Here is a 26,492-nt window from a genome sequence, read left to right as displayed (position 1 = left end):
GGTCCAGCTTTGTAGTGCCTAGGAATGTCCGACTGTTCTAATCTCAACCGTTGACTCATTTATTGTTGTAACATATTGTAACATCTTTATGGTGGAGCATTCAAAAAGCTGATTCCTTTAGTACATTTTTCTTCTATATGAGACCATTGACAAAACGTGGATATCTTTCTGTTAATCCACAAAGAGAGAGAGCCTTCGGTTTCATATGCAAACAACAACAAACACATTGAGGAGAACAATGCAATTCAAAAATATAGGACTAGTGCACGTGCAATGGTGAGGTGAGAATTAGTACCACAAAAAAAAAAAATAAGAGAAAGAAAAAAAAAAGAAGTTACATTGACCGTCTTCATTTTCTCCTCGTTCCTCCTATGGACCTCGTTTAAAATGGGGAAATCGCTGTACCAAATTTAAGAACAATGCTCATTCTCCCCCCCCCCCCCATCTACAAGCATCGCGTGACAGTCACAGCATTAAAAATTACATTCCTTTAAACTATCATTGGCATGGGAATGTAGAAGAATTTCCAAACGTCTTTTCATTCATTGAACGCGGTTACTCTTGTCCATGCTCTCAACCTCTTCAGGCATCACCTATAATTGCAAAGAGGCAAATGTAAGCCAACACTCGTTCCCTTTTGCAACTATTTTCACGCAAAATTTGAGTTGCAAAAGATTTGAAAAGATAGGAGGGTGCTTTGCCTTCTTACTAGTGCACACAGCTGTAAATGCTATTAATCCGTACAAATACTATCTGCGTCTTGTTTAGTCTTCTTTCGAGAGAGTGTCTTGCGCAGTGGCTATATGCTTTTATCTCACAGACCAATTCAGGATGAGCAATTTTTTTCTTTCGTCTGCGCATTATCAAAATCGCCGATGACTTTTTATAGAGACTCTCTTCTTCTCTTCTCTCTCTCTTTCTCGATCTCTCCCCCTTCGTAGACCCTCTAATGCCTTCGAAATACCAATCAGATTTTTTACAATTAGCCTTGGACTCTCAGGCTTTGAAATTTGGCAAATTCACTCTCAAGTCTAAGCGTGAATCACCATATTTTTTCAACTTGGGTTTATTCAGCACTGGACGCTTGTTATCAAATTTGGCAACTGCATACGCCGAAGCCATTATTGAAAGTAAATTAAAATTCGATATCTTATTTGGCCCAGCTTATAAAGGTATACCGTTGGCAGCAATCACTGTTGCAAAATTAGCAGAATTGGATCCTAACAACTATGGCGATATCGGTTATTCCTTTAATAGGAAAGAGAAGAAAGACCATGGTGAAGGAGGTTCAATTGTTGGATGTCCATTAGCTGACAAAAAGATTTTAATCATCGATGATGTTATTACCGCTGGTACCGCCATAAATGAAGCTTTTGAAATTATTGCACAAGAAAAGGGGCAATGTGTAGGGTGCATTATTGCATTGGACAGACAAGAGACAACGGTGACAGACACTACAAAATCAGCCACTCAAGCTGTCAGTGAAAAATACAATATCCCTGTGTTGTCTATTGTTAGTTTGACTGAAGTAATTACCATTTTAAATGGCAAGATAAGCAATGCAGATTTGAAATCTATTGAAGAGTACAGAAGTAAATACGGTGCTTAAGAAGTTAATGTTTATAACAAAGCTGCTCTGGTTACCAAATAACTGTGTTATCCTCTAATTTTCATAATCTTTTTCTTTGGCACTTTGGGCACATTTGGCTTATTCGACGCAGCCAGGTTTGAATCAGTTTCTGGCTCGGGATCATATATACTCTTTGTCATTGGGTGCTTCATTGTGAAATTCGAATGAATGGGCACAATAGTATTCATCCTGAACCCCTTCACTTTGGGAATCTCCTCCACTTTGAAATCGCCTTGAAAATCAGGTGGAATTGCAATACCACTCTTGGCACTAACACTATCTAAACTTGTAGGATGTTCCGCCAAATATTCAGCTATTCTGTTATACAAGCTCCTCTTGGTGGTAATGCTTGGATCAATTGGTTTGTTATCATTTTTAAAATCTTTCAACAATACCCTTACTCTACCCGAATTACCAAAATCCTGAGGATGAGTCTTGTCTAATTCCAACAATGCTGGAATTTGCAATGATCGACAAGCATCACAAATAGTTATCGCCAAGGGGTTTTCAACAGCACGATCGATACTAACTCGCCTTCCTTCTTTGTGTGATCGATTCAAGTCGAAATAACATGGATATATGATTTGAAATTTCTCAAACTGAGCCTTTTGTTCAGGAGTGAAATGCTCAGGATCAAGAATATTACTCCTTGACTGGTGTTGTTGAGTTTGCTGTGGTGGTGGAGGAGCAACATTTCCAAACGGAGCCTGAGGAAACAACGGCGGTTCCCGTCCCTGGTCTTGTGAACGAACAATTTTTGGTTCAGGTCTCTTGGGAGCCACTGGAGTCTTTAAATTGGGATCAAACTCCGCAATATCCATATCAAGGTTATCTATTTCATCATCATCTACTTCTTCTAAAACTGGTCTTCTAGACATATTGGTTGTTGATTGATAGTCCAAAAAAGGGTTGACCGTTTTCCATTACGTTTTTTTTTTTTTTTTCTTTTTTAAGTTTTCCCTCCCATTATATTCTTTACAGAACCTACTTTACTTCCATTCACACATCAGTTCTTATTACTCAACTATAAACTTGAACCAAACTCAACTTTTGAACTTTGGAAGTTCACTAAAGTCTAAAATCTCAATAAATGTTTCACCTTCATCGGCACTGTTGACTCTTTGTACAGCCGCAACACATCTCTTGTAATCAATCCGCACTTGCCAAATACCACCTGTAACATCATCCAACAAGTTTCTTGCAAATTCCCCTCGTTGCGCGTCCCAGAGCTTGAGCATTTTTTCGCTCCCACTAACCACCTTCAATCCATCGTGCTCAAAGCACGTTATCGCAGCGGCATGACCTCTCAATTTACTTCTCAACTCGCCTGATACAGGGTCCCAAATTCTTAGCGATGCATCAGCAGCAGCAGATACTAATACACCATCAACCAACGCCAATAAACCAACCAACGATGAATGCCCTTCCAACACTTTTAATAACTCACCAGTTTCAAAATTCCATATGTTTATCGTCGAATCCATCGATCCTGAAAAGCAAACTTTTCTATCGTAATCTATTGCCGTTGAATAAACTCTATCTTGATGACCTTGCAATATGTGTTTGCATCTTCCATTATCAAGCAAATCCCACACCCGTACGGTTGAGTCATAAGAACCGGAAATAATAATGTTTCCATAACCTGATAAAGAGCGGACGGACTGGGTATGCCCAGTTAAAACCGCAATCAAGTATGGGTTTTCACTATCTCCACTATCAAATGTGACTTCGTCAACCGCGTCCTCAGGAAGAATGGGTAATCTCCAAACATGTATATTGTGATCGCGAGATCCGGTGACCAATAGTGGATGCTCTGGGAAAACAATGTCTTGGCCGTGAGAATCTTTTCCAATGACCGAAGGTGTGATTATGTCAAGGCACCTGATGGTAGACGTGTGACCGCGAAATACGTGCGTACATTTCCCAGTGGCCATATTCCAAATTCGCACCGACCGATCAGTCGAGCCAGTGACCAATGTGTTTCCGTAATACTTCATAGCCCAAACCCCACCTTCGTGTCCTTCCAAGACTTTCATCAACTCACCAGTGTGGGTGCTATATATAAGGATGTACTTGTCATCAACCCCAGTGACGATTTTTTCCTCATCATGTTGTAAACACGTAACCACTTTATTACCATGTCCTTTAACACTTATTCTCTTTGGTTTGTATGTTGGGTCTAACCATCTGTTAACAATCATTCTTCGTTTCTTGTACAACACTTGTGCGGGATTAATATTGCCAGGTAAAGTGCACCACTCATCAACTAACTGTTTTGTATCTTTCAATTCATATTTAATTACAGCCTCATCAGTAATCAATTTGTCTTTCTTCAACAAGTTTTTCCATAGAGCAGTGTTGTTGATGATTTTGAACCATTTTTTGGATACTTTCGATATGGAGAGAAGCGTTGCCGCATCAAGATAAGATAAAACTTTCATGGCAATTTCAACGGGTAGATTACCAATCAAGTCACGTTTTAACGAATCATTGAGCAAACCATTAAAAGTACTTAATGACGAACGGTTAGTTTTCTGCAACAACCGGAAAATCAAATGATTTTGGTTTTGCGGTGTGAGAAACTGGGATAAATGGTCAATCGTGTTGATCAACTCTGCTTGTGTTCCAGGTACAGTTGCCATGTGATTATCAATAATCTCCACATCCAACCTTCGAGACATTCTTCCAGGGGTTTCTGAAGCTACGTCATCATCGTTTTCATGATCCAGCTGAATAGGTGACGCACTGGGGGAGGGTAATGGTAGCTGTTGAATTGGGTCTTCCTCCATATCTGAAACTGGGGTTTGACTGGGAGAGTTGATTGTATTTGGCGTTTTTGGACGACGTAGTTGATCACGTAAAGGAGTAACATTCTGATTATTGGTACTATTCGTTTCAGGTGCATTGGTACTAGCACCAGGATGACTGATACTTTGCACGTTTCTGTGCTCTTCTCGAACTGTATCATTAAGATCCACCGTGCTAATGTTGTTATTCCCATTGGGCGCTATTGTAGTAGCCATACTACCAGGTGACTCCACTTGAAAACTTGCTGAACCTATCAGGTCGTACCCCGACGTCAATCGCTTTTTCGTTGGTGGGTGTACGAGACCATTCGTTCGATACGAATGTACCCGTGACAGGGCTGAAATTTGAGTATTGGAGTCTGTATCTGAGGAAGTAATATCTTCACAGGATACCATGCTATCACGCTCCACTGAGTCATCGTCTCCCGCATTTCTCTTGCGTGAGTTTTCTCGGAAATGTTCAGTCATTGTGAGGTCACCCGATTCCGACTGCTCCATGGCAAATCGTTGTCGGTGCCGATTTTGCTGTGGTTCAAGTAGTGACAACCTCTGGTATTCTTTGTGAAGAGGAACCTCAACCAACTTTCCATTTTGATTGACAAGCTTGTACTCAAACTTTGCAGGTTTGTCTATGAGAGGGTAGACAAAATTAGATGGTTTGTCAGTATCTGGGTTTGTCAGCATGATCGATTTGTTAACAAATAGTAGTGGAAAGGTGTCAAGTGATGTAGTTTTGAGTGTTTCAAACAGAGTACTTTGGTGAACTTATTCTCTTCGTGGCGTTTTGAATATTGATGGTTTTATTTGTATTCAAATGTCTTTGAGAGATCCGAATTTCCAACTTATAATATATTTTGACCTATGTGTTGAGAATATTTCAAAAGAAAACAAACTAACCGTCTTTTGGCGGAACTTGGATGTTCAAAATATTTGGCTTGTGCTTGTTTGATAACCACTGTATCTTTCCGCTTCACTTCAGCAAATTACTCTTGTTTATTTTTTTTTTTCTCAAATTTAATTTGACATCAATTAATTAGACACGCTACAGAGGTTACCACAATATTGACCATTTTATAACTGTGCTGACTATATTAACAAATACAGACTATATCTCTATACATCTAAATACCTTTTCAAGCTTCCACCTTCTTGAGTGAGATACCAGGGAAACCTGGAACAGCAGCATCTTTGACTTTGCCCTTTATCTCAATATCGACATTTTCACCAGTCAAAACATCTTGTCCCTTGTCACTTCCATTGTCGAAGGCAATAACTTGCAACTCCTTAACTTTGATCGAGTAAGGTGAGTTTTTGATGAGATTAACGACTTTCTTTAAAGTGTCAACTTCGTTGAAATTCAATTTACGGTTAAACACAATTTTTGGGTCTTCAGTGTTGAGTCTGATTTTCAACTGGTTGATAAAAGGCATGGCTCTCTTCATATCCTTGCCAACTTTTTCCTTTATCAAATTGTTATCCGAAAGCTTCTGCGTTTCAAATAACTCACGCACGAATTCAATGTAATTCTCTTGCCAATCAGGGAATGTGTTTGACACCAAAATGGTCAACTTAACAGAGTCTCCTGTTTCCAAATCAGCCTTGCCTTTCTTCTTTCTCAAACCAGAACCTTCAGCTTCACGAATTGCACGGGCGACATGTCTAACATACTCCAAGGATTCAGACACTGACTTTGACACTGGCTTTGAAGGCTTTGGAAATTGTGCATTTTGCACACTACCTTCTTTAGACAACACCTCTTTGTAAAGATACTCAGCAAAATGAGGAGCAATTGGTGCCAACAATAATGCCTGGTATTCAATGTATTTCAAAACAAGGTCTTTATGCATTCCAATTGAGGCGGAATTGACTGACTCTCTATAGAAATCCCTCGCAATTTGAAAATCAAACAAACCAAATTTCAAAGCTTGCTTGTAATTACTCAAAGTATATTGATAGTATGATTTTTCAATCAATTCATTCATTTCATTCTCAAATGCTTCGTCAAAGAATGAATCATATTCCCCAGTTCTCAATTCATTTTGTTTTTTCAACTCATCCTCACACCAGTCTTTCAATGTTGTCAATCTCAAAATAGCGGCGTTAGCATTAGATTCATCAAAGTTGGCATCTTCGACAGAGTCACCTGCATCAGCCATGGCTATCCTTGATGCATCTGCTCCAAATTTCTCAACTATTTGCTCCAAAGTCATGAAGTTACCAGTAGATTTGGACATCTTGGCATTGTTCAACAACAAGTGACCGTTTGCCCTAACTCCTCTAGGCCAGAGTTTTTTTGGGAATAAAGCAACATGAGTGTAAATGAAAAATGTCAAATGGTTTGGAATCAAATCTTTACCTGAAATTCTCACGTCCAAAGGATAGAAATACTCAAACTCTCTTCTCATCTCTTTCAATTGATCAAGTGGGATATGGGATTCAATGTCATCTCTACGGGTAAAGATAAAGTCAAAAACTTCATCAGTCAACTGTTCCGGCTTTATATCAAACTTACCTGGAACCTTACCATAATAGTCTGAATGCAAGAAGCGATCAATAGTGTAGTACGCCATGTACACTGTCGAGTCAGATAAAGACTCCACCAAATACTGGTGGTCCCATGGCAATTTCGTTCCCAATCCAAACTTTCTAGTAACGGCCCAATTTTTCATCCATGCAAATACACCTTCAAACCCATTTCTCGTTTCGCTTGAAAACAATTCCATATCTTTGAGACATTCCAAAGCTTGGCCTAACCAAACCTCTTCACCGTAATCAATAAACCACTGGTCTTCCAAGGAAACACAACAATCATCACCAGATCTCGAAATGACTTGGTTCTCGGGTTCACTATAGACAAAGGCATCACCAGAGGCAATCAAATCCTCCTTGACCTTGGGTTTGGCTGCTTCCACCTTCTCTCCCTTGTACTTTCCAACCATCATTGTACCATTGTAAAAACCCTCTTTATATGCCAACTCCTTGGCCTCAGCCAATTGCAATGCATCTTTTGGAGATTTAATTTTGAGTTCATTGACTAAAAACTCAGCACATTTGTCACCATATTTCTCAGTATGTACAATTGGTATTATCTCAGTGTTTACCCATTCTTTTTCAATTCCGTAGTATTCTGGTTTATTTGCGAGGTCCTTTGTCGTTATGTAATCATCTGGCGAGTCTGATGGCACACAAGTGACAACACCAGTACCCTTTGTGGCCTTAACTGTCTCCATTGGCAAGACTCTCAAATTCTTGGTTTGAGCCAATGGCGCATCAATTTTGGATCCAATCAATGCCTTACCATTAATTGTTGCAATGGGCTTGTAGAAACCTCTCTTTGGAGTCAAGTTCTGGAAGGACATGTTTTTGAAAGCACGTTCAGTTGTGATGAAATACTCATCATTTCCTGCATCAAAAATACCATAATCAATCTTTGGACTCACAAAACAAGTAGTTTGACCATACATGGTCTCAGGCCTTAATGTGGCTGCAACTAAGTATACTTTTTTATTACTCAAGTTGACATTTTCCTTCTCCAAAGTTTCTTTAGCTGCAGGAGCAAACTCGTCTACTCTGATCTTGATACCAACATACTCCTGTGGAGTTACACCTTCACCTGATTGTCTATCATGATCTAAACAAGCTTGACCATCTTTCTCGGAGTAAATGGTGTATCTTTCTCCAAACTTGATCTTACCGCAGTCTCTCAATCTATTGATTTGCCACCTGACAAATGCATCGTAGTATGGGTTAGCGTCAGTAGTTACCATTGAACGCCTCCAATCAACTCTGGAACCAAACGAAGAAACATCCTTTTGGCACAAAGGAGGAAAGAATTCAAGCCAGTAATCAGTGTTGGCAAACTTTGCAACCTCTTCTCTAGGAATACCCAATTGCAACATGATTTCAAATTGAAACTTTGCTCTACCCGTTTTAGCTGCTGCTTTGGACTTGTTGGAGCTAAATTTTGTCACGTCTTCTCTCTTGGCTTTTGCCTCAACTTTTTGCTCAGCAGTTTCATCTTCTGCCGGAGCACCTGAAAAATCAGCTCCAAATAATTCAACCTCTCTTTTAATTTTATCTGCTGCAGCCTTGATTGGCATACCAGTGCAGTGGAATCCCAAAGGAAATAATGCTCTTTTACCATTCATTCTTTCGAATCCAGTTGCAAATTCCACTTTCGATAAGGTGAAAGCGTGTCCGGCATGTAAAACACCGTTCATATATGGGTACGCCATAGTAGCAAAGTATTTTGGATATTTTTCTCTAACTTCATCAATGTTATCCGTAGGACATTCTTCAAATGTTGGGGCATTAATCTCGAACAATTTATCTTCTTCCCATTGTTTTTGGTACTTCTTTTCAATCTCTATTAAAGCGTCTCTTCGAAACGTCTTTTCGAATGTCACACTCATCTTGAATCAAATGAGTCACTACTGATCTTGTTTAGAGTGAAAAATTTATTGGAAATTTTTTTTTTCTTTTCGCATTTCTCTGTACTCACAAATCGAGAGATTTATAAAATTCAGTTATGTGGGATTAATTTATTATTACGTCAAAGAATATGTACAATAATATTAAACCCTTCGTCTTTTAATTGATGTAGGTACCAAAATCGGTCTTGTGGCCACCTCTTCAGAGTTTGTTTCAACAGCGGTATCATTTCTGTTTGTTTTCAAGACTTCCACAATTGCTTCTTTGGTAGTCACTTGAATTTGGAAATTGTCAATTTCAATGGTACTGTAACCTAACGAAATCTTTCCACTGTCTCTGACCGATCCAAATTCTACCAACGCCACTCCGTTAGCAGGAAGCAAGAGGACTTTAGAAACCTGTCCAAAAGTTTTCTCCAAAAAGTTTTTGAGCTGGAAGGTATTCAACGAGGGGTCCACATTGGCTAGTCCAATAGTTCTAAGAGTATCAAAGTCATCTGGGGTCCAATTTGTGTGCCCTTGCGGTTTAGATACATTGATGTTTCTTCCCTTCAACGTGATTCCATTTTTCTTCAAGGCATCTTCTACGCTACTTGCATCACGGTAAGTAATAATAGCTAGACCGCCATTATGTTTCATGCGACGTTTCTTTGTATCATAAACTGCTTTGGGCAATGCTATGAAATCAATTTCACCACACTGCGAAAACTCGTTCCTCAATTCCTCCTCATCGATTGAAAAAGCAATATTGGAAACACGAATTTTGCGTTCAGAAATGGGTGTTGTTCTATCCTTCCGTTCTTGGGGTTTGGAATACTGTACTTCCCAGGCAAAGTCCTGATTGAGATTTTGGTCATGGTACGTCCGTCCATTGTACAAAGCAATTGCTTTTTCAGCATCGTGAGTCCTAGTATACTGAACGTAACAGAACCTACGAATTTTATTCCTTAATTGTGAAGGAAACCTTATGCTGACAATAGGACCTACCTGAGCAAACATTTCTCGTACATCTTGTTGGCTAAATGAGCTTGGATAATTGTTGACAAACAATAAAGTTCTCTCCACTCTTGTGACCGTGATCTCGTTTGACCCTAGTACCTTATGGGTCCTTGTCATTGCTGAAAATACTTCAAGCTCATTTGTAAACTCAATCACCGCTTGCTTCCCCCCATTGAGCTCCACTATATCCATTTCTCGAATTTCACCACAACCAGAAAAGAAATTTCTCAAATCTTGTTTGGTAACATCATAGGGTAAGTTATTGACCTGAACTGCAAACTCTTCTCTTGAGCGCAGGAATTCCTCCGACATATCATGGCTTCTTTTGCGGTCTACATGCAATATGGGCTGCGCAAGTACATCATTTGCTTTCGATTCCATGAATTCTCTAAGCGCTTTGTTGCACAAAGTGACTGCTTTTCTATAGCTATCAATAGTCCCATGCACTTGTTCATACAACAACCATTCCTCGGTCAACTTTTCGGGAGCATCGAGCTTTTTAGCATGTGACAATGCTTTCTTGAACGTTTGCCTAATAGATTCTTGATCAACGTCATGCTCAATGAAGCAACGAATTCCGTAGAGCCAAACCTCTGTCTCCAGCGGAAATGTTTGAAACATAGACGTTATCACTTGCGTGGCATGAGAAAACTTACCCAAGGAGATGTAGAGTGATACCGCCAACTTTTCCACAGTATGAAACGGATCCTTGTTGTCCATGGCATATGTCACCATAGTGTCAAATAAATCGTCAAGAGATTCAAAAGTTTCATGTGACAATTCATTGTGATACTTGTACTGCATCATAGCCAATGCAACAAGCTTCCAATCATTGTAATCGGATGAGCTCCGTAAATCTATAGCTCTAATTCTGTTTTCTATTTCAATAAATCTCTGTCTGCCATCTTCGCCCAAAGCAATACAATTTTTTATATTCTCTGCGTAAGCGGTGCAAGAATTTGGAAATGTGCGAAGGTATTTGTCTAGTAACGAAGTCAATGCATTCTCGCGTACCTCTTCAGACATGTAGATCATATAAATAACAGACATCCAAAGTTGCTGACTCTTGTTAGAGAAGGAAGTTTCACTTTGCGTAGCTCTTGCAAGCATCGTTAAAATGTGAGTGAGATTTGGTTGATATTTGAATACACTCTCCATATAGTCAATCCAAAGAGCGCAGTCTGTGGGTCTCTCCTTGATTTGTATCTCGCATTTCTCATAATATGGCAACTTTTGTTTAGTGTCGGAGTACACTTTGTTTGCCACCTGCATTAATCGATCATAATCACCTATTTTGTATTTGCTAATCAAGGATGAAAATTCCTCAAAAGATTCGTTCAACTGCTGTAGGGGATAGCTCAACCTCTTCAAGTGCAACTTTATCAACGCATCCAAATCAGTTTCGTCGTTGGATTTGATGTAACGTTGTTGAAGCAAGTCCAAGCTTATTTTCCAAATTTCGTTTCCATTGACAAAATCATATCCACAAAGGTGAAGCCCCTTTGAAACGATTGCTCCGTATTCATCATCAGTAATCTGTTCATTAGATAGTAGTTGATTAGCCAACTCCAACATTGCAGTCATTATAGGAACTGTTGGATAATCATCAATTATTGTTTCATAAAATGCATATTCCAATCTCGACCGCTCTTGGATATCTTCAATAGCACGTATCTCAAATAACCAGTTGTTCAACTCTGATTGACGTAGTCTAAAGTACTTTGTTTTTTCCTTGTAGATTTTGTTGATTAGTAGGGCGGTGTCAGGAATGACCTGAAGCCTACTCAATATTTTGTCGTAATTTTCCGGCGCGTATGGATTCTCGTTGACCAAGATCTCAAATTCATCGACTAATTCTTTTAAACTCATTGAAAGTAAACCTATATGGTATCAATTGAAATGACGTAACAAAGAAGGTATGTACTCGAGACTTTTGGTACAAATCATTCATTTTTGTAGTATAAGAACAGACACAAAATTGTGAAGACAGAAAAAATAAATTGAAAGTGCAAAACTCCATCGCTTTTCAGATGAGGAAAGATTTGTGAGTAGTTACTTCATTCTGTATCCCCACCCCCACGTACAACACTGTATAACCATGGATGCAAAAGTTTACCTACAGTCCTTTGGCTGGACGGAAGGACAGCCTTTGAAGAAAGGGGGATTGAAGAAGCCAATTTTGGTGAAACATAAGAAGGACACAAAAGGGTTGGGACATGACTCCAATGGTGCAGACATGTGGTGGGAAAAGCTATTCGATGGACAATTAAAGGGTTTGGAAGTGAGCAATGGAGATAGCGGAAATGGTGTTTCCTTTAAGCATAAGAATGAAACGGTGTTGAAGAACTTGAACAAGAACATGTCTCCTTTGTATCGAATGTTTGTCAAAGGTGAGGGTTTGGAAGGTACGGTGGGGAAAACAGATCATATAAAAGAGGAGCATGTTACAGATTTGGCAAGCAAGGCTGCAGCAGAAATGGAGAAATTGACAAGTACATCACTACTTGAGACCGGGAAAATGAAGGAAAAGAAAAAGTCTAAAAGCAAAGGCAATACAGAACAAGATAAGGCAGATAAAAGCAAGAGGAAACTAAAGAAGGAAAAAGAGAAAAAGCTGAAAAAGAAGAGAGCGAAGAAGGAGCTAGAGGCAATAAGTGTGAAGGACAAAGCTAATAGCAAAAAACGACGGAAAATCGGAGGGGCAAACGTTGACAGTGAAGATGTGATAGTTGACAGAAAGAAGCGGAAAAGAGATGGACGCACAGAAGGACTGAAGCGACGTATATACAGTTAGAACAATGACACTGGGAGTAAGTCACCGAGACTAGCTAAGTAGGGTAATATTATAGACTTTTTACATATCAGTTACTCTATGGTGTAACTATTATAAACACAAAGATTTGGAAAAACTGTGGCTGTATTGGTCCCATTCGATTGATATCTGATCTGAAGCATAGTTTCCGATCAATGTTTCAATCAGTGACACAAAATTTGTGGATCAAACAAAAATACATATGAAAAAGTAAACACTCACAACAGCCGTCAAAAGAACGACAAAAAAATCCATCAACACCAGCACCGCAGCAGTTGACACACATGCTTAATTGGCGAGCTCAATTGGGACTTGTCATTGGTTTGCTATGGTTACGGTTTTATCCATTTCACGTTATTCTATTTGCATGTGGGACAATTGTTTCAGTTATCGGATATATTGCAATTTCTGTTAAATTGTTCCTGGCTCAAGCTTCAACCAGTTTTAAATCGTCACGAAGATTCCGCTTTACACGTCACAGTCAATGGGAACGAGAAATTGAAAAGTTTGACAGGGCAACATCCAACGTCAATTCACATATAGTTGATTCGGAAAAAATATCAGTGTTGTTGTCAGAGCTTTTAGATATAATCATCAATGAGTTTATCACTGCGTGGTTTTCTAAAATCAGCTCGTCCACATTGTTCGAGAAAGATGTTAAAATTGAAATATCGCATGTATTGAAAGACATTGCGCAACGGCTTCAGCATATCGACTATGGAAAACTTATTACTTTGGAGCTTTTGCCATTGTTCAACAACCATTTCATCGCTTACGCCGAAGCACAAAAGCTAGTGTATAACGACACTTTTGATGGCTCAGGTACAGACGTGTCTGCAGAAATTTTATCTCATTTCAATAATGGTGATTTGCATGTGGGTGTTACTCGCGATCAAGTTGACAAAATGGAGATTAATATGCAAGAAAAAACATATTTGAGAGGGCGGATCAAAAAGCTACTTAGCAGGAGTCTTTCGGATGGAGAGAAATCAAACGAGTTGGTGGTTTTGTTTGTTACCGAGATATTGGCTTGCACCATCTTGGACAATATTTTCAATTTATTAACTGACCCTGATTTCTTGAATTTGCAATTGATCAGGGTTATCGGGGACAACTTGAAACGACGAAATCAGGTGAAAGAGTTACGCTCTGCTTTGGAAGAACACACTTTGTCATCAGTGTCAAATGAAAAAGACATGCCACTCAGTGCCACGGGCGACATCGCAAACATTATTCAGGAAAGTTTTTTGGAAGACGACACCAATGATAAAACTGTCATTCAATTGGACCATGAGTCGGTTGAATGCTCCAAGGCAGATAGGCTTGTTGCTTTGTTGAAATCTTCGACTCAACTGAAGCCGTTCCAGCAGTACTTGGAAAGCAAACACAAGTTATACTTGTTGAAATTTTGGGAAAAAATTGAAGAGTCTAAGCCCCCATTGTTGGATAGCTTTCAAGATTGGGGTGCGTTAAGCCTCACCAAAAAAGATTGCCTTGAAATCAAGGAGAGTTATTTTGACAATGGCCTCATTGATATTGGTGGTGCAAATTTGGATAAATTTAAAGCTTTGACCGCAAATGGGTCGGTAGGAGACACGCTTGACCTTCCAGACTGCAAGGGAATTTTGATAAAGCTACAGGGGAGAATTTTTCAAGAGTTGTTTGCCGAATATTTTTACAATTTTTTGTCAGCAGGAGTTGCCAAGAATCACGTGGAGAAGGTGGATGAAGGGGAAGCAGTTGTTGATCAGATCGAAGACAAGCTTGCAACTATAATGAGCGACCCCAAATATGATGTTTTGGAAAGTTTCTCCGTCGGATCTCAAAATGAAAAGTTTGGTTCAGAGCTTTATGAAAAATTGTCTCCTCTGAATCGAACTGATCGATATTCTAAATTATTCGAAGATGATGAAGAATACTCTGAGGATGAGGATGACTCCGACGAGCTAGATACAGACAGTGATTCAGTAATCATGAAGGAAAGTTGTGAAAGCATGGAATTGGCAGGTCCTGGTAATTTGAATTTAGCAGAAGAAAAGATTCCTGCACTTGAAAAGGAAATTGAAAACTTAAACCAGCAATTGATTTATTTGGAACCGTTATTGCGTAAAGCGCAATTGACCAATGACCAATCGAAGTTAAAATTGCTACTTAAATCCAAAAACGGAGTTCAAAAAGATATTGCATTAAAAGAATTGCAAAAGCAGCAATACATTGTTCAAGAAAGTGATAATAGCTTGTTTGGAAAATCCAAAGTTAGCATTCTGTCGATAGTGCACCAGAATGATAAGACAAGGGAGTTTGTATTGTACATTATCGAAGTACAAAAGTTCTCAACTGAGGATCCCAATGTCGTGAAAGCAGGGTGGGTAGTTGCGAGAAGATACAGCCAGTTTCATAGATTACATGGGTATTTGAAGCGTCGTTATCCCAAGGTTTCATCCTTGTCGTTCCCACAAAAGTCAATTCTGGTGTTGAAGTTTCAACAAAAGAACATTACAGAAAGTAGAAGACACCAGCTTGAAGCATACTTGAAAGCTCTCATTGAGATTCCCGAAGTTTGTTCAGACATGGCATTTCGTTCTTTTTTATCTTCGGAGAACTTTCATTTGGGGAAGCATCAACGGTTTGATGAACCGAGGAAGTTATCGGCATTGTTTGGCTACCGATGGTACTTGAGTTCATCAAGTAACAGAAATACAACTAGTGGCCAGTACTCGACAACCCCTCCAACCACTGATGGTAGTGAATTTTACAAAAATAGGCGAGAAATGGAAGTGGAGTTGCGTCAATTTGACGAAAAACCAACAAGCAAACCCCTTTTCATCAAACCTATTTGTGACCTAGTCATTACAGTATTCAATCTTCATTGGCTTAAGGGTAGGGCTCTCGTTGTAATTCTTCAACAATTTTTCGGCACCGCTGTTGAAAATAAAGTTTATGATGTGATTCGTTCCAACTTGAATGAATCCAACATTTCAAGTTGGTTGACAACATTACGCGAGCTGTTATTTCCCAATGGCAAATTCAAGTTGGAACCGGCGGTGAGAAGTAAACAGCAACAACTACAAACTCGTCAAGAAGCCAAACAATTGTTCGACACGTTTATGACGGAAACTTGTTCCAAAATCGTTGGTAGTGAAAACACTGCCAATGCTGCAACAACAATATTTCTGATGTTACAAGTGAGCCAGTTGAACAAGGATCTTTTGTTTCATTGTTTTGATGTAATTTTAGATGAGTTGACAAAACACAAATAGTAAAGTGATTTGTTGATGCAAATATCAAAACGCCTCCCTCATCAAAACTCGCAAAGTCTTATCAATCCGTATCGGATGAGGAGGGGGGGAGGGGCGAAAGGCGGAGAAAACGTAGCTTTGTTTTCTGGGATAGATCTTTCTCCATTATGCATTGTTTGGGAAGACAAGTGGAGGTGGGGTAAATACTGGGGATTGATCCCCCAATTGTCTAATTTACTAATTGCTTATAAATTTCATGTGCATTTTGTGTAACTTTTACTTTTGTGAAAGTCCGAGATTCTCTACATGATGAGAAAGAGTTGACGATACAATTACTTTGTTTGCGACACGTCTTTCAGATACCAAGGAGCCAAGACCGACTTAGCTAATAATTTTTTGTTTTCGACCGCTTCGTTGTACGCTGAATTGGCTGTGTATTGAGAATATTTAACGGGAGTGCATTAGCTTCTGGTGCAGAGGAGATTAACTCGATCAAACAGCGCAGATATGTAGCAGGTACATTTTAACAGTATGCAAATGCCATTTGATTTGCATTCATGTATGCTGCAAAGAGGGAGGAGGTACCTAAAGGACATTGAAGAGAAAATTAGTATTAATGATTTGCGAACACACCAAAAGCAACTTTTGATATACCCCTGTCTTTACTTTTGATTACCCGCTGTTTCGTTTTTTGATAGGAAAGTGGTCTCTTTTGTGATCCCCTTTCAGCCCAATTAGAAAGGATCTGTAGTGCTGCTACTTTATTTGTTGAATTTCGTCGTATTAACACCTTGATAGCCTCACAAAAATGAAACAAAGTAAAAAAATAAAACTGATTCGGTTGGGACGGAAATACAAATTAATGTTGAGCTTGTTTATGGTTATAAGTACAAACGTGTGTCCTGAAGAGTAGAAGAAGACACTGTCGTGCGTGTGTGTGTTTTACATGATGTTTGTATAATACTGTAGAAAAAAACAATAGGAAGTTAGCAAATCCCCCACGGAAAAACTTAAAAATTTTTTAAAAATAATAAACAATTTATGTCTTGGCGTGTCATCCTCCAAATTTTGTTATGTACAACAAAAGTAACATTGCTTCCAGAGTGTTAGCAATGGTTACGTATGTAGCAATTGTAATCCACAGCCATTGCCAAGATTCAACCGCACAAAAAATTTCTAATCAGCTGTAAAGGATGTACCTCTTTTTTTTTTTTTTTTTTTTGGGGGGGTGGACATTGTAGGGTACAGTAGTCGATTTAAACTGCAATAGATAACATCGCAGTCAAGAATTTCTAAATCTCGGAAAATCTATTTTTTTTTCTTTTCTTTTTTATTTTTGGGGTGATCGATGAGAGGTGAAAGATTATTTACTTTCCACCACTTACGATATAATTTATACACGCCTCATGTCCGCTCGCCGTATCTCCCAACTCTCCGCCTGTAACTTGCCGAAGTAGTCCTACTAATTAAATTTGCTGACTCAAATTTCGTGAACAAAGTTGGTCACAACAAGGCGTGTGCGTGTAATTAGGCTCCTAACCATACTTTGTATTAATTTCTTTTCATCTTCCCCACCTCGCGTGGTTTGTTACTTTTCTTTCGTTCTTTGGAGTTTTGTGTTACATTTTACAATACAATACAATACAATACAATAGAACTTCAGAAAATTAAGCAAATACGCTAAAATCAAAAAAAAACATCAAGGAAAAGTTTTTTTTGTATTTTAGATTTGTTGAGTAATTTTGTATTATGAAATGCCGTGTGTTTTATAAGAATGTGGTACTCACTTGTCCTGGTTAACTTAAAAATGTATATAAAGGCTCCCCCAAAATCCCATCAGTTTATAATTCTCATATTTCTCTTTCTCTTTACACTACAATACAAGTTAGTCAAAGATGTCAGTTGAAAAAGCAGGTACCAGCCATATCGAAGAGTTTGAAGATCCTAAAGCTAGCACCTCTCATATAGAGGTAGGGACGGATTTGAAAAAGTCTGATTCCGAATTGGGATTGGATGAAATTGAAGAAGAACCATATTATATTGATTTACCAGAATCATTGCAAGATTTGACTCAAGAAGAGTTAAAACAGTTGGATAAGAAAACAACCAGAAAGATTGATTTGAGATTGATGCCGATGTTGATCTTCATTTACATTTTGAACTATATTGATCGTAACAATATTGCTAGTGCAAGATTGGGTGGATTGGAAGAGGACTTGGGTTTGGTTGGAAATCAGTATGAAATCATCATTTCGGTGTTGTTTGTTGGTTACATTTTGTTTCAAGTTCCTTCAAATATGTTGTTGAATAGATTGGGTCGTCCTTCTGCATATTTGGCCGTCGTCATGACTCTTTGGGGTGCCATCTCAACTTGTACTGCTGCTGTGCAAAATTTCAGTGGATTGGTTGCTATTCGTGTTTTGCTCGGTGTGGTTGAGTCGGCTTTCTTCTGTAGTGCATTGATGATTTTGTCTTCTTGGTACGATAAAAAGACTTTGGCTTCAAGGAACTCGATTTTATATGCTGGTTCATTAATCAGTTCCGCTTTTAGTGGATTGTTAGCTGCTGCTATTTTGGAAATGGATGGTTTGGGAGGAATTGAAGGTTGGAGATACTTGTTTATCATTGAAGGTGGTATCACGGTTTTAACAGTTCCATTTGCCTACTTTATCTTGCCAGATACTCCTCACAATACCAAGTTTTTGAGTCAACAAGAGAAGGACATTATTCAATGGAAATTGAAGAGAGATTTGGGTAACGTTGATGATACTGACGTTGAAGCTAAAGTTAGTGATTGGGAAGGTCTCAAATTGGCCGTCGCAGATACAAAAATGTGGATGCTTTGTGGTATGCACAGTTTTTTGGTCGCTGCTTGTGGTGTCACCAACTTCTTCCCCACCATTGTTGGTACTTTAAACTTTAACCACACTATTACCTTGTGTTTGACCGCTCCACCTTACGTTGTTGCTGTTTTCGTCACTTACTTTTGGGCCAGGCATGCTGACAAAACTGGGGAAAGAGCTTTACATGTCATCATTCCCTTAATTTTGGCCTTGGTTGCATTCGTAATTGCTGTGGCGACATTGAACACCGGTGCCAGATACTTTAGTATGATCTTAATGATTCCAAGTTTATATTCTGCATTTGTGGTTATTTTGACATGGATTTCAAACTCGTGTCCTAGACCACCAGCAAAGAGAGCTGTTGCTATTGCATTGGTCAACTGTTTGAGTAACTCTACTTCAATTTGGAACTCATACTTATACCCTTCAAGTGATGGACCACGTTACGTCAAGGCCATGAGTTGTAACATTGCATTTCTTGCTTTATCCATCATTTTCGTCATTATGTTGAGAATTAGATTGATGTTCTTGAACAAGAAGATTGAGAACGGTACTATGAACTGGCAAAAGGAATTGGGTAAAGGTAATGATGGCTCAAAGATCTCAGCAGATTTTAGATACTTATATTAAAGCATTTGATATGTTTACATAAAAGAATAATGATGACACGAGAAATACCAGTTTGTTGTAATCAACCCTTTGTTATCTAGATGTTATCTAGATGTTATCTCTACCGAGATCTCATGATAACAGACTGTGTCACAATGAAGTAATTCATTTTGTGCTCTATTGTGCTTATATTAGGTTTAGTGGGTTTTGGATACTCTCTTACAAAGACCCACACATCCTGAATTTTCTACACCGGAATCTCGACACAGGTGGCGCAACCACCAACTGGTGAGAGTTTTGAGCACCTTTCTATCTTGCACAAGGTACCCCAAATGGTAAACTTTAACTTCGAATGCTTGCATACCCCTCCCCCTCCACGTTTGACAAAATGAGGAGTGATTAAATATTATTAAATATACACACGAAATTATCAATAGTCTTTTTCAAGGCTTCGGGTTTATGATATTATCGCCGAAACACCCGAGATGTTCTAAGCGGAAAGGTACAATTATCTAACGCGGCGGGTACAATCTCAGACGCCCAAGAGTTGCAAGGCTTAAGATAGTGGGGAAAATTGCAAATTCTTGTTCAAACATCTTGCATTAGGCAAAGCTCACTTTTGCATAGTTGAGGATGATAAGTTTATCCTTACATAACTAAACACATCTTAATCCATTTCGCAACATACTTTCCACTACTTGATTGTAAAACCATATTGCACTCGTTCAGTGGAAAGCAGTAACAAATTTTATAACTCTCTCAAAATGACGACTGTATTCTGGACATGGATTCACATCATCCCCTCGAGGACTGCTCTTTAGCTTTTGTTAATTCAAAATTGATTGATAAGCTTATTTTCTGAGCTTATCTTGATCAATATTATATTCGTCAACCCATATTTGTATTCTTTCCATATATGTTAAAGTCTGGTCTCTCCCTCTCTCCAAGAAAACTTTAGTGCCAGAAAAGAAAAATTGCTCTACTGCTTACGCAGTCCACACATATTATATATACACCGCTGAAAACAACTACAGCACTCAGTCACGCTTGAAAGAGAGAGGTCATACATACTAGATGATGTTTACAGACGGAGTTCTTCATAAGATGCTTAGGTCAGATTTTTAGCTTTATTTTTTTTTTACTTCAACTTATTTTTCCCACCATACCCCACGTCCCAGAATTAGCGTTTATGATCTTGGAGCCCAGAAGGTGTTTGGGCTATTACATCGGTGTTAACAACATCGCAGCACAAGCGAGTCATACGTGGATTCGAAGTGCTGTGTATTCTTTGAAGCCAGTTGCTCAAATGATCAACCAGCCAACTACAGTCGTGTGATGCGTCCCTCACACTTGGCCCATGAGCACTACTAAAGAAACGGCTGAAACAACATCCTTTGTTGTATCTGCTCCAAACTGCTTCTCCACAGAAACTTTTTTAAGGTTTTATCTGCTACCCCTTATAATAAAGTCTAATAGTGGAAATTCTTATTCCTCACGAGCGAGTTCTTCCAAGGCGGGAAATTTTACAAACCCCCGCTCAGAGATACTTTACTTCCAATATAAATAGAGGTAATTCGGACCATCATTTGAGACTTCCATTGTCTGCTTCCTGTTTGATTATTTTACCAACTCAGCCTCACTCAAGATTAACCGACCTTTTGCAACCATTTTCAAAAAAAAAAATGTCCACTGAAAACAAGCTCCTTAGGACAGTGAGCAGTACTGTTGATGAACCATTTGTTTCGGAAGCTTTAGCAAACGATGATTTGAGGTCACATATCTCCAAACGTGAAGGCTCAGAGAGTTTAAAGAAGTCGGACTCAAATAATGGATCAGAAGATGTTGATGAAAAGTCACCTTATGTCAATTTACCAGAAGCGTTGCAACATTTGACTCATGATGAATTGAAAAAGTTGGAAAAGAAGGCTATAAGAAAAATCGATATTAGATTACTTCCTATGTTGGCTTTTATTTACATTTTGAATTTCCTTAATCGTAGCAATATTACAAGTGCTAGATTGGGTGGTTTGGAAGCAGATTTGAACTTACAAGGAAATCAGTACCAGGTTTGTATCTCCATTTTGTTTGTTGGTTATATTTTGTTTCAAATTCCAGGTAATATGGTGTTGAATAAAGTGGGTCGTCCATCGATTTTTGTTTCGGTTGTCGTGTTTAGTTGGGGTGCTTGTGCCACAGCAATGGGAGGTGTACAAAACTACGCTGGATTGGCAGTCACTCGTGTTTTGTTGGGTGTTGCTGAATCGGCATTTTTTGGTGGAGCTTTGATGATTTTGTCTCTATGGTATGACAAAAAATCTTTGGCATCGAGGAACTCACTTTTGTACATTGGAAACCCACTTAGTTCTGCATTCAATGGATTGTTGGCTGCGGGCCTTTTGAAAATGGATGGATTGGGAGGTATTGCCGGATGGAGATGGTTATTTATTCTTGAAGGTGGTATCACTGTCTTAACGGTTCCATTTGCTTACTTCATTTTACCAGATAAACCAGCAAATACCAAGTTCTTGAGTGAAATGGAAAAAGAAATTATTCAATGGAAATTGAGAAGGGATTTGGGTGATGTTGATGACTCGGACAAAGAGGCAAAGGTTAGTACATGGGATGGTTTTAAGTTGGCGGTAAAAGACATGAAAATGTGGATGATTTGTGGTCAAGTTGCTTTCTTGGCCGCTTCTAAAGGAATCACCAACTTTTTCCCCACCATTGTTGCTACATTGAACTACAGTTCTACAATCACGTTATGCTTGGTTGCACCACCATATCTTCTCGTTATCCCGGTTTCATACTTTTGGGCCAGACATGCTGATAAAACTGGGGAAAGAACTTTCCACATCATTATTCCATTGGCGCTTTTGGCTGTGTCGTACGTGCTTGTTGTAGCAACAACTAATTTTGGCGCTAGGTATTTTGGAATGGTGTTGATGATGCCTACTTCAGCCGCAGGTTTTGTTATTGCAATGACATGGATGTCAAATACTTGCCCCAGACCTCCTGCAAAGAGGGCAGTTGCTCTTGCCTTGATGATTGGATTGTGTAATTCGCCATTCACTTGGACTCCCTTCTTGTATCCAACTGGCGATGGTCCACGTTACGTCAAAGCCATGGTTTGTAACGTGGCCTTCTCGGTGTTGGCAATACTTATGGTCGTTCTTTTGAGAATAAGATTGATGGTTTTGAACAAGAGAATTGCTAATGGAACCATGAATTGGCAAAAGGAGTTGGGAAAAGGTAACGATGGGTCCAAGATTGATGCTGATTTTAGATACTTATATTGAGATAGCTGAACAAATAAATATGTATTGAAGATAAAATTCTGTTCCGTAGATGGTTTCGTCGTGTGAAATACCTTGCAGGAAAGAGTGATTGACGAATTGCATAAGGGGATTGTGCACGTAATCCGGCAATCTCCGATCATCCTCTCACAGCCACATTTCACACAAATGCAAGCAAAGCTTTGCCCCTAGCCGTGAATATCGATGTTGTAGAAATCTTTTTTTCCATTTTCCCCACACATCATCTCCACCTTTTGTCTCAAAAAGCTTGAAATCTTATTTTCTTATTGGTTTTTATTTTGATGCAAAATAATATATGATGTGGAATATTAATTTCAATGATGACCAGAATTTCGTATAATTACGTCTTTTTGCATTAAAAGATAACTCATGCGGCGTAGATTCTCAGAGCTGCAAGATGGACTACTAACAACTAATAACACTTAGGAGCGCATTCCTTTTATTTTTTATTCGGGGTTTCATTTTTTAATAATATTCCATGTTGGACTCACAAGTATTTACTATTCACCGGTTTCTGAATGTGAAACCACCATTTGCTTGGCACACAAAGATCACTCATCGACTTGCTTGTACAGATTAATGCGTTAAGGAGGTATAGGTTTTATCCACTTGTCAGTTTGTTTTCTTGTGCTTTTATTGAATTACCTCGGATAAGCTTTCTTTTGGTTTGTTGAATTGTCACGCATGCTGAATTTTACTTAGCATGATTGAAGATACTGAGGGGTAACAAGTGTTATTCTGATTATTGCATTGTTGTCTCGCTAATCTCGTGAGTTACATTCTATATGCACATTTTGTTGAGGCCAATTTAGAGCAAAGGAGTGTACTGCTTGTTGTTTTACGATTTATCGCAATTACAGGACACAATCAGCGATGAAATTCATGACGATGAGAAGTATACCATGGGCTTTATGGTCAATAAATGGTTGAAGGCACATCAATTGAGATAAGCGTCGACTCTCCGCTTTTCGTAGCGTTTAATTTCCAATATTATTTGAGTTAAAAATTATATGAATCCTGACCGTTTTAGATGGAAAGAATACGCAAAAGAAAAAAGCGCATTCAAACTAACATGGGTGGGGTGTGTTAAACAGTAGATTCTTTCATAACTTGCATCAGATCAGATGGGTATAAAAAGATGGTAATCGCTTCCTCAATTCATAAAAACTCAAAACCCAGACAACAATTGTATAAGCAATGTCGGCTGAGAAGGGTGCCAAATACTCTAATGACTCCGATGGGGAACAAATATTTGTTTCTCAACCCGATAAAGTTGAATATGTGAATGCGGAATCAGAAAAGCATGATATTAAAGAAGATGTGACAGGAGCTAATTCAAATTTGACGTCCGTTGATGATGATGAAGAGGATGATGATAAACCAAAGGATCATTATATTAACTTGCCAGAGTCGTTGCAGCATATGACCCAGGAAGAGTTGAAAGAATTGGACAGGAAAACAACGAGAAAGATCGATTTCAGATTGCTTCCCATGATGATGTTTATCTATATTTTGAATTTTCTTGATAGAACCAACATCACCAATGCTAGGTTGGATACCTTGGAAGCTGATTTGAAGTTGGTGGGCAATCAATATCAAGTTTGTATCTCGATTTTGTTTGTTGGTTACATTTTGTTCCAAGTTCCAGCAAATATGATCTTGAACAAGTTTGGTCGTCCTTCAATCTTTATTACTGTGGTGATGACGACATGGGGAGCTATATCTACAGTCACTGGTGCTGTTCAAAATTACGCTGGTCTAGCTGCAACTCGTGTTTTCCTTGGTGTTGCAGAGTCTGCTTTCTTTTGCAGTGCTTTGATGATCTTATCGATGTGGTACGACAAAAAGTCATTGGCTACAAGAAACACTCTTTTGTTTGCAGGAAATCCACTTAGTTCTGCATTTAGTGGATTATTGGCTGCGGGTATTTTGAAAATGGGAGGTTTGGGCGGTATTGCTGGATGGAGATGGTTGTTCATTCTTGAAGGGGGTATTACTGTGTTGGCAGTTCCGTTCGCTTACTTTGTCTTACCGGACAAGCCAGCTAATACCAAATTCTTGAGTCAACAAGAAAAGGATATCATTCAATGGAAATTGAGACAAGATTTGGGTGATGTTGGTGATTCCGATGCTGAAGCAAGAGTCACAACCTGGCAAGGATTTAAATTGGCAATCAAAGATGAGAAAATGTGGATGGTCACTGGTCAGTTGAGCACTTTAGTCTGCGCGTGTGGTATTGTCAACTTTTTCCCAACAATTGTTGCTACGTTGAATTTCAACAGGACCGTTACATTATGTTTAACTGCACCACCATACTTACTTGCAGTCCCAGTATCATATTATTGGGCAAGGCATGCTGACAAAACCGGAGAGAGATCGTTTCACATTCTCATCCCATTAGCGGTCACAACTATATCTTTCGTCATCCCTGTTGCCACAACTAATTTTGCCGCGAGATACTTTAGTTACTGTATTATGATTCCCGGTATAATTGGAGCATATGTGGTTATCATTACTTGGATGCCAAACTCATGTCCAAGACCACCAGCAAAGAGAGCCGTTTCGATTGCCTTGATGATTGGATTGAGTAATTCTCCTTACACGTGGACAGCCTTCTTATACCCATTGAGCGATGGTCCACGTTATATCAAAGGTATGAGTTGTAACATTGCATTTCTGGTAATGGCGATTATTTTGACTGTCATGTTGAGAATTAGGTTAAAGCAGTTGAACAAAAAGATTGAAAATGGAACTATGGATTGGCAAAAGGAATTAGGAGAGGGTAACGACGGGTCAAAGATTGATGCTGATTTTAGATATTTATACTAGTTAGATTTAATGTTAAACATTCAGTATATGAATCGAAAAAAAATGGTTTACAAAGCAACAGCTCTATAGATGATGAATTCGTTTAAGAGATATGATTTGTGGTATTTACGTCACTCACCTCTTTCATAACGAGTAAGCGTCGTTATAATATCTACGATTATCTTTCGTGTTGTGGGCTTTGCCATAGAAAAGGGAGCTGCTCAGACGCCAATGATGCAATCTGTATAAAGTTCCAACCACTTGAAAGAGATGTCGCGACACAATCGATGAAAGTGTAATAAAAAAAAGTGTCTAATTACGATTCTGCAGCAGGGACTGAGATAATAATAGCCGACATGCATTTCCCTTTGAGGACAGTAATATTTTTTTCAGGAAAACCAGCACCGTTTTGTAGAAATAGACCCGTCCACAGCATATCATGTAAGTGACCTAGTTGGGCATAGTCAATGACACGTTCCATATTCATTTTGTTTGGAAAACTTCTCACTGCTCATCAGACCTATCAACGCTCCCCTTTGGACCGACTTTTAATGATCGGGTTATTTTGTGATCATAGACTGAGTCTGCGGTCCGTTGAAAGAAAATTTTGATTCTGGCACTCAATGTGAAACGATGAAAGTGTTTACCTCATGCTCGACTATATGTTGATCCCTCCTTCTTATCATGTTTCCATCCTGAAGGTCAAGCGGAAATTCTTACGACTGAAATAGGTAAAAAAACCCAACGTTTTTCATTCACCGATGCCAAGCAGCTCACTTCCATTCATAGTGGATGTGCAGTTATCTTACCTATGAATGACCAAGGAAAACTCACATTGAAACTTGGTTGGCAAGATTGAGGCTTGGTGGTACAAAAACGAAGAGAGAGAGAGAGAGACAAATAAGTGACAATGATTTTACACAAAAAGTTGTTGCGAAAACGAAAATTCTTGTCACAGTAGCTAAAGTCATGACACAGAGGAATTTATTTGTCAAGAGTAG

General features: G+C 38.9%; 10 protein-coding genes across 10 annotated transcripts; 6 read left to right on the top strand and 4 right to left on the bottom strand. All coding sequences in view use genetic code 12, as the record gives it.

The window, feature by feature from the left end:
* Positions 1-949: 949 nt before the first annotated feature.
* Positions 950-1,609, top strand: URA5 (orotate phosphoribosyltransferase; the record flags this gene model as incomplete). The annotated part of the gene is made up of 1 exon (XM_036808138.1): positions 950-1,609. The coding sequence occupies one exon, from the start codon at positions 950-952 to the stop codon at positions 1,607-1,609; it is 660 nt and encodes a 219-aa protein (XP_036664904.1).
* A 47-nt stretch (positions 1,610-1,656) lies between these two features.
* Positions 1,657-2,508, bottom strand: SEC65 (RNA-binding signal recognition particle subunit; the record flags this gene model as incomplete). The annotated part of the gene is made up of 1 exon (XM_036808137.1): positions 1,657-2,508. One exon carries the CDS (start codon positions 2,506-2,508, stop codon positions 1,657-1,659), a length of 852 nt encoding a protein of 283 aa, XP_036664903.1.
* Positions 2,509-2,673: 165 nt separating this feature from the next.
* On the bottom strand, positions 2,674-5,121 carry CDC4 (SCF ubiquitin ligase complex subunit; the record flags this gene model as incomplete). The annotated part of the gene is made up of 1 exon (XM_036808136.1): positions 2,674-5,121. The coding sequence occupies one exon, from the start codon at positions 5,119-5,121 to the stop codon at positions 2,674-2,676; it is 2,448 nt and encodes an 815-aa protein (XP_036664902.1).
* A 449-nt stretch (positions 5,122-5,570) lies between these two features.
* Positions 5,571-8,849, bottom strand: CDC60 (leucine--tRNA ligase; the record flags this gene model as incomplete). The annotated part of the gene is made up of 1 exon (XM_036808134.1): positions 5,571-8,849. The coding sequence occupies one exon, from the start codon at positions 8,847-8,849 to the stop codon at positions 5,571-5,573; it is 3,279 nt and encodes a 1,092-aa protein (XP_036664901.1).
* Positions 8,850-9,011: 162 nt separating this feature from the next.
* On the bottom strand, positions 9,012-11,735 carry CPAR2_802750 (U6 snRNP complex subunit; the record flags this gene model as incomplete). The annotated part of the gene is made up of 1 exon (XM_036808133.1): positions 9,012-11,735. One exon carries the CDS (start codon positions 11,733-11,735, stop codon positions 9,012-9,014), a length of 2,724 nt encoding a protein of 907 aa, XP_036664900.1.
* A 229-nt stretch (positions 11,736-11,964) lies between these two features.
* On the top strand, positions 11,965-12,660 carry CPAR2_802740 (uncharacterized protein; the record flags this gene model as incomplete). Its single annotated transcript, XM_036808132.1, has 1 exon — positions 11,965-12,660. The coding sequence occupies one exon, from the start codon at positions 11,965-11,967 to the stop codon at positions 12,658-12,660; it is 696 nt and encodes a 231-aa protein (XP_036664899.1).
* A 935-nt stretch (positions 12,661-13,595) lies between these two features.
* CPAR2_802730 (uncharacterized protein) lies at positions 13,596-15,938 on the top strand (the record flags this gene model as incomplete). The annotated part of the gene is made up of 1 exon (XM_036808131.1): positions 13,596-15,938. One exon carries the CDS (start codon positions 13,596-13,598, stop codon positions 15,936-15,938), a length of 2,343 nt encoding a protein of 780 aa, XP_036664898.1.
* Positions 15,939-17,812: 1,874 nt separating this feature from the next.
* Positions 17,813-19,390, top strand: CPAR2_802720 (uncharacterized protein; the record flags this gene model as incomplete). Its single annotated transcript, XM_036808130.1, has 1 exon — positions 17,813-19,390. One exon carries the CDS (start codon positions 17,813-17,815, stop codon positions 19,388-19,390), a length of 1,578 nt encoding a protein of 525 aa, XP_036664897.1.
* Positions 19,391-21,051: 1,661 nt separating this feature from the next.
* On the top strand, positions 21,052-22,665 carry CPAR2_802710 (uncharacterized protein; the record flags this gene model as incomplete). The annotated part of the gene is made up of 1 exon (XM_036808129.1): positions 21,052-22,665. One exon carries the CDS (start codon positions 21,052-21,054, stop codon positions 22,663-22,665), a length of 1,614 nt encoding a protein of 537 aa, XP_036664896.1.
* A 1,215-nt stretch (positions 22,666-23,880) lies between these two features.
* Positions 23,881-25,512, top strand: CPAR2_802700 (uncharacterized protein; the record flags this gene model as incomplete). The annotated part of the gene is made up of 1 exon (XM_036808128.1): positions 23,881-25,512. The coding sequence occupies one exon, from the start codon at positions 23,881-23,883 to the stop codon at positions 25,510-25,512; it is 1,632 nt and encodes a 543-aa protein (XP_036664895.1).
* Between the last annotated feature and the right edge of the window lie 980 nt (positions 25,513-26,492).

The sequence above is a fragment of the Candida parapsilosis genome, contig 005807 (genome assembly GCF_000182765.1).
Source record: "Candida parapsilosis strain CDC317 annotated contig 005807".
Lineage (NCBI taxonomy): Eukaryota > Fungi > Ascomycota > Pichiomycetes > Serinales > Debaryomycetaceae > Lodderomyces > Lodderomyces parapsilosis.
The sequence above is the reverse complement of the archived record's forward strand: the minus strand, read 5'-3'. Positions and strand labels throughout refer to the sequence as shown.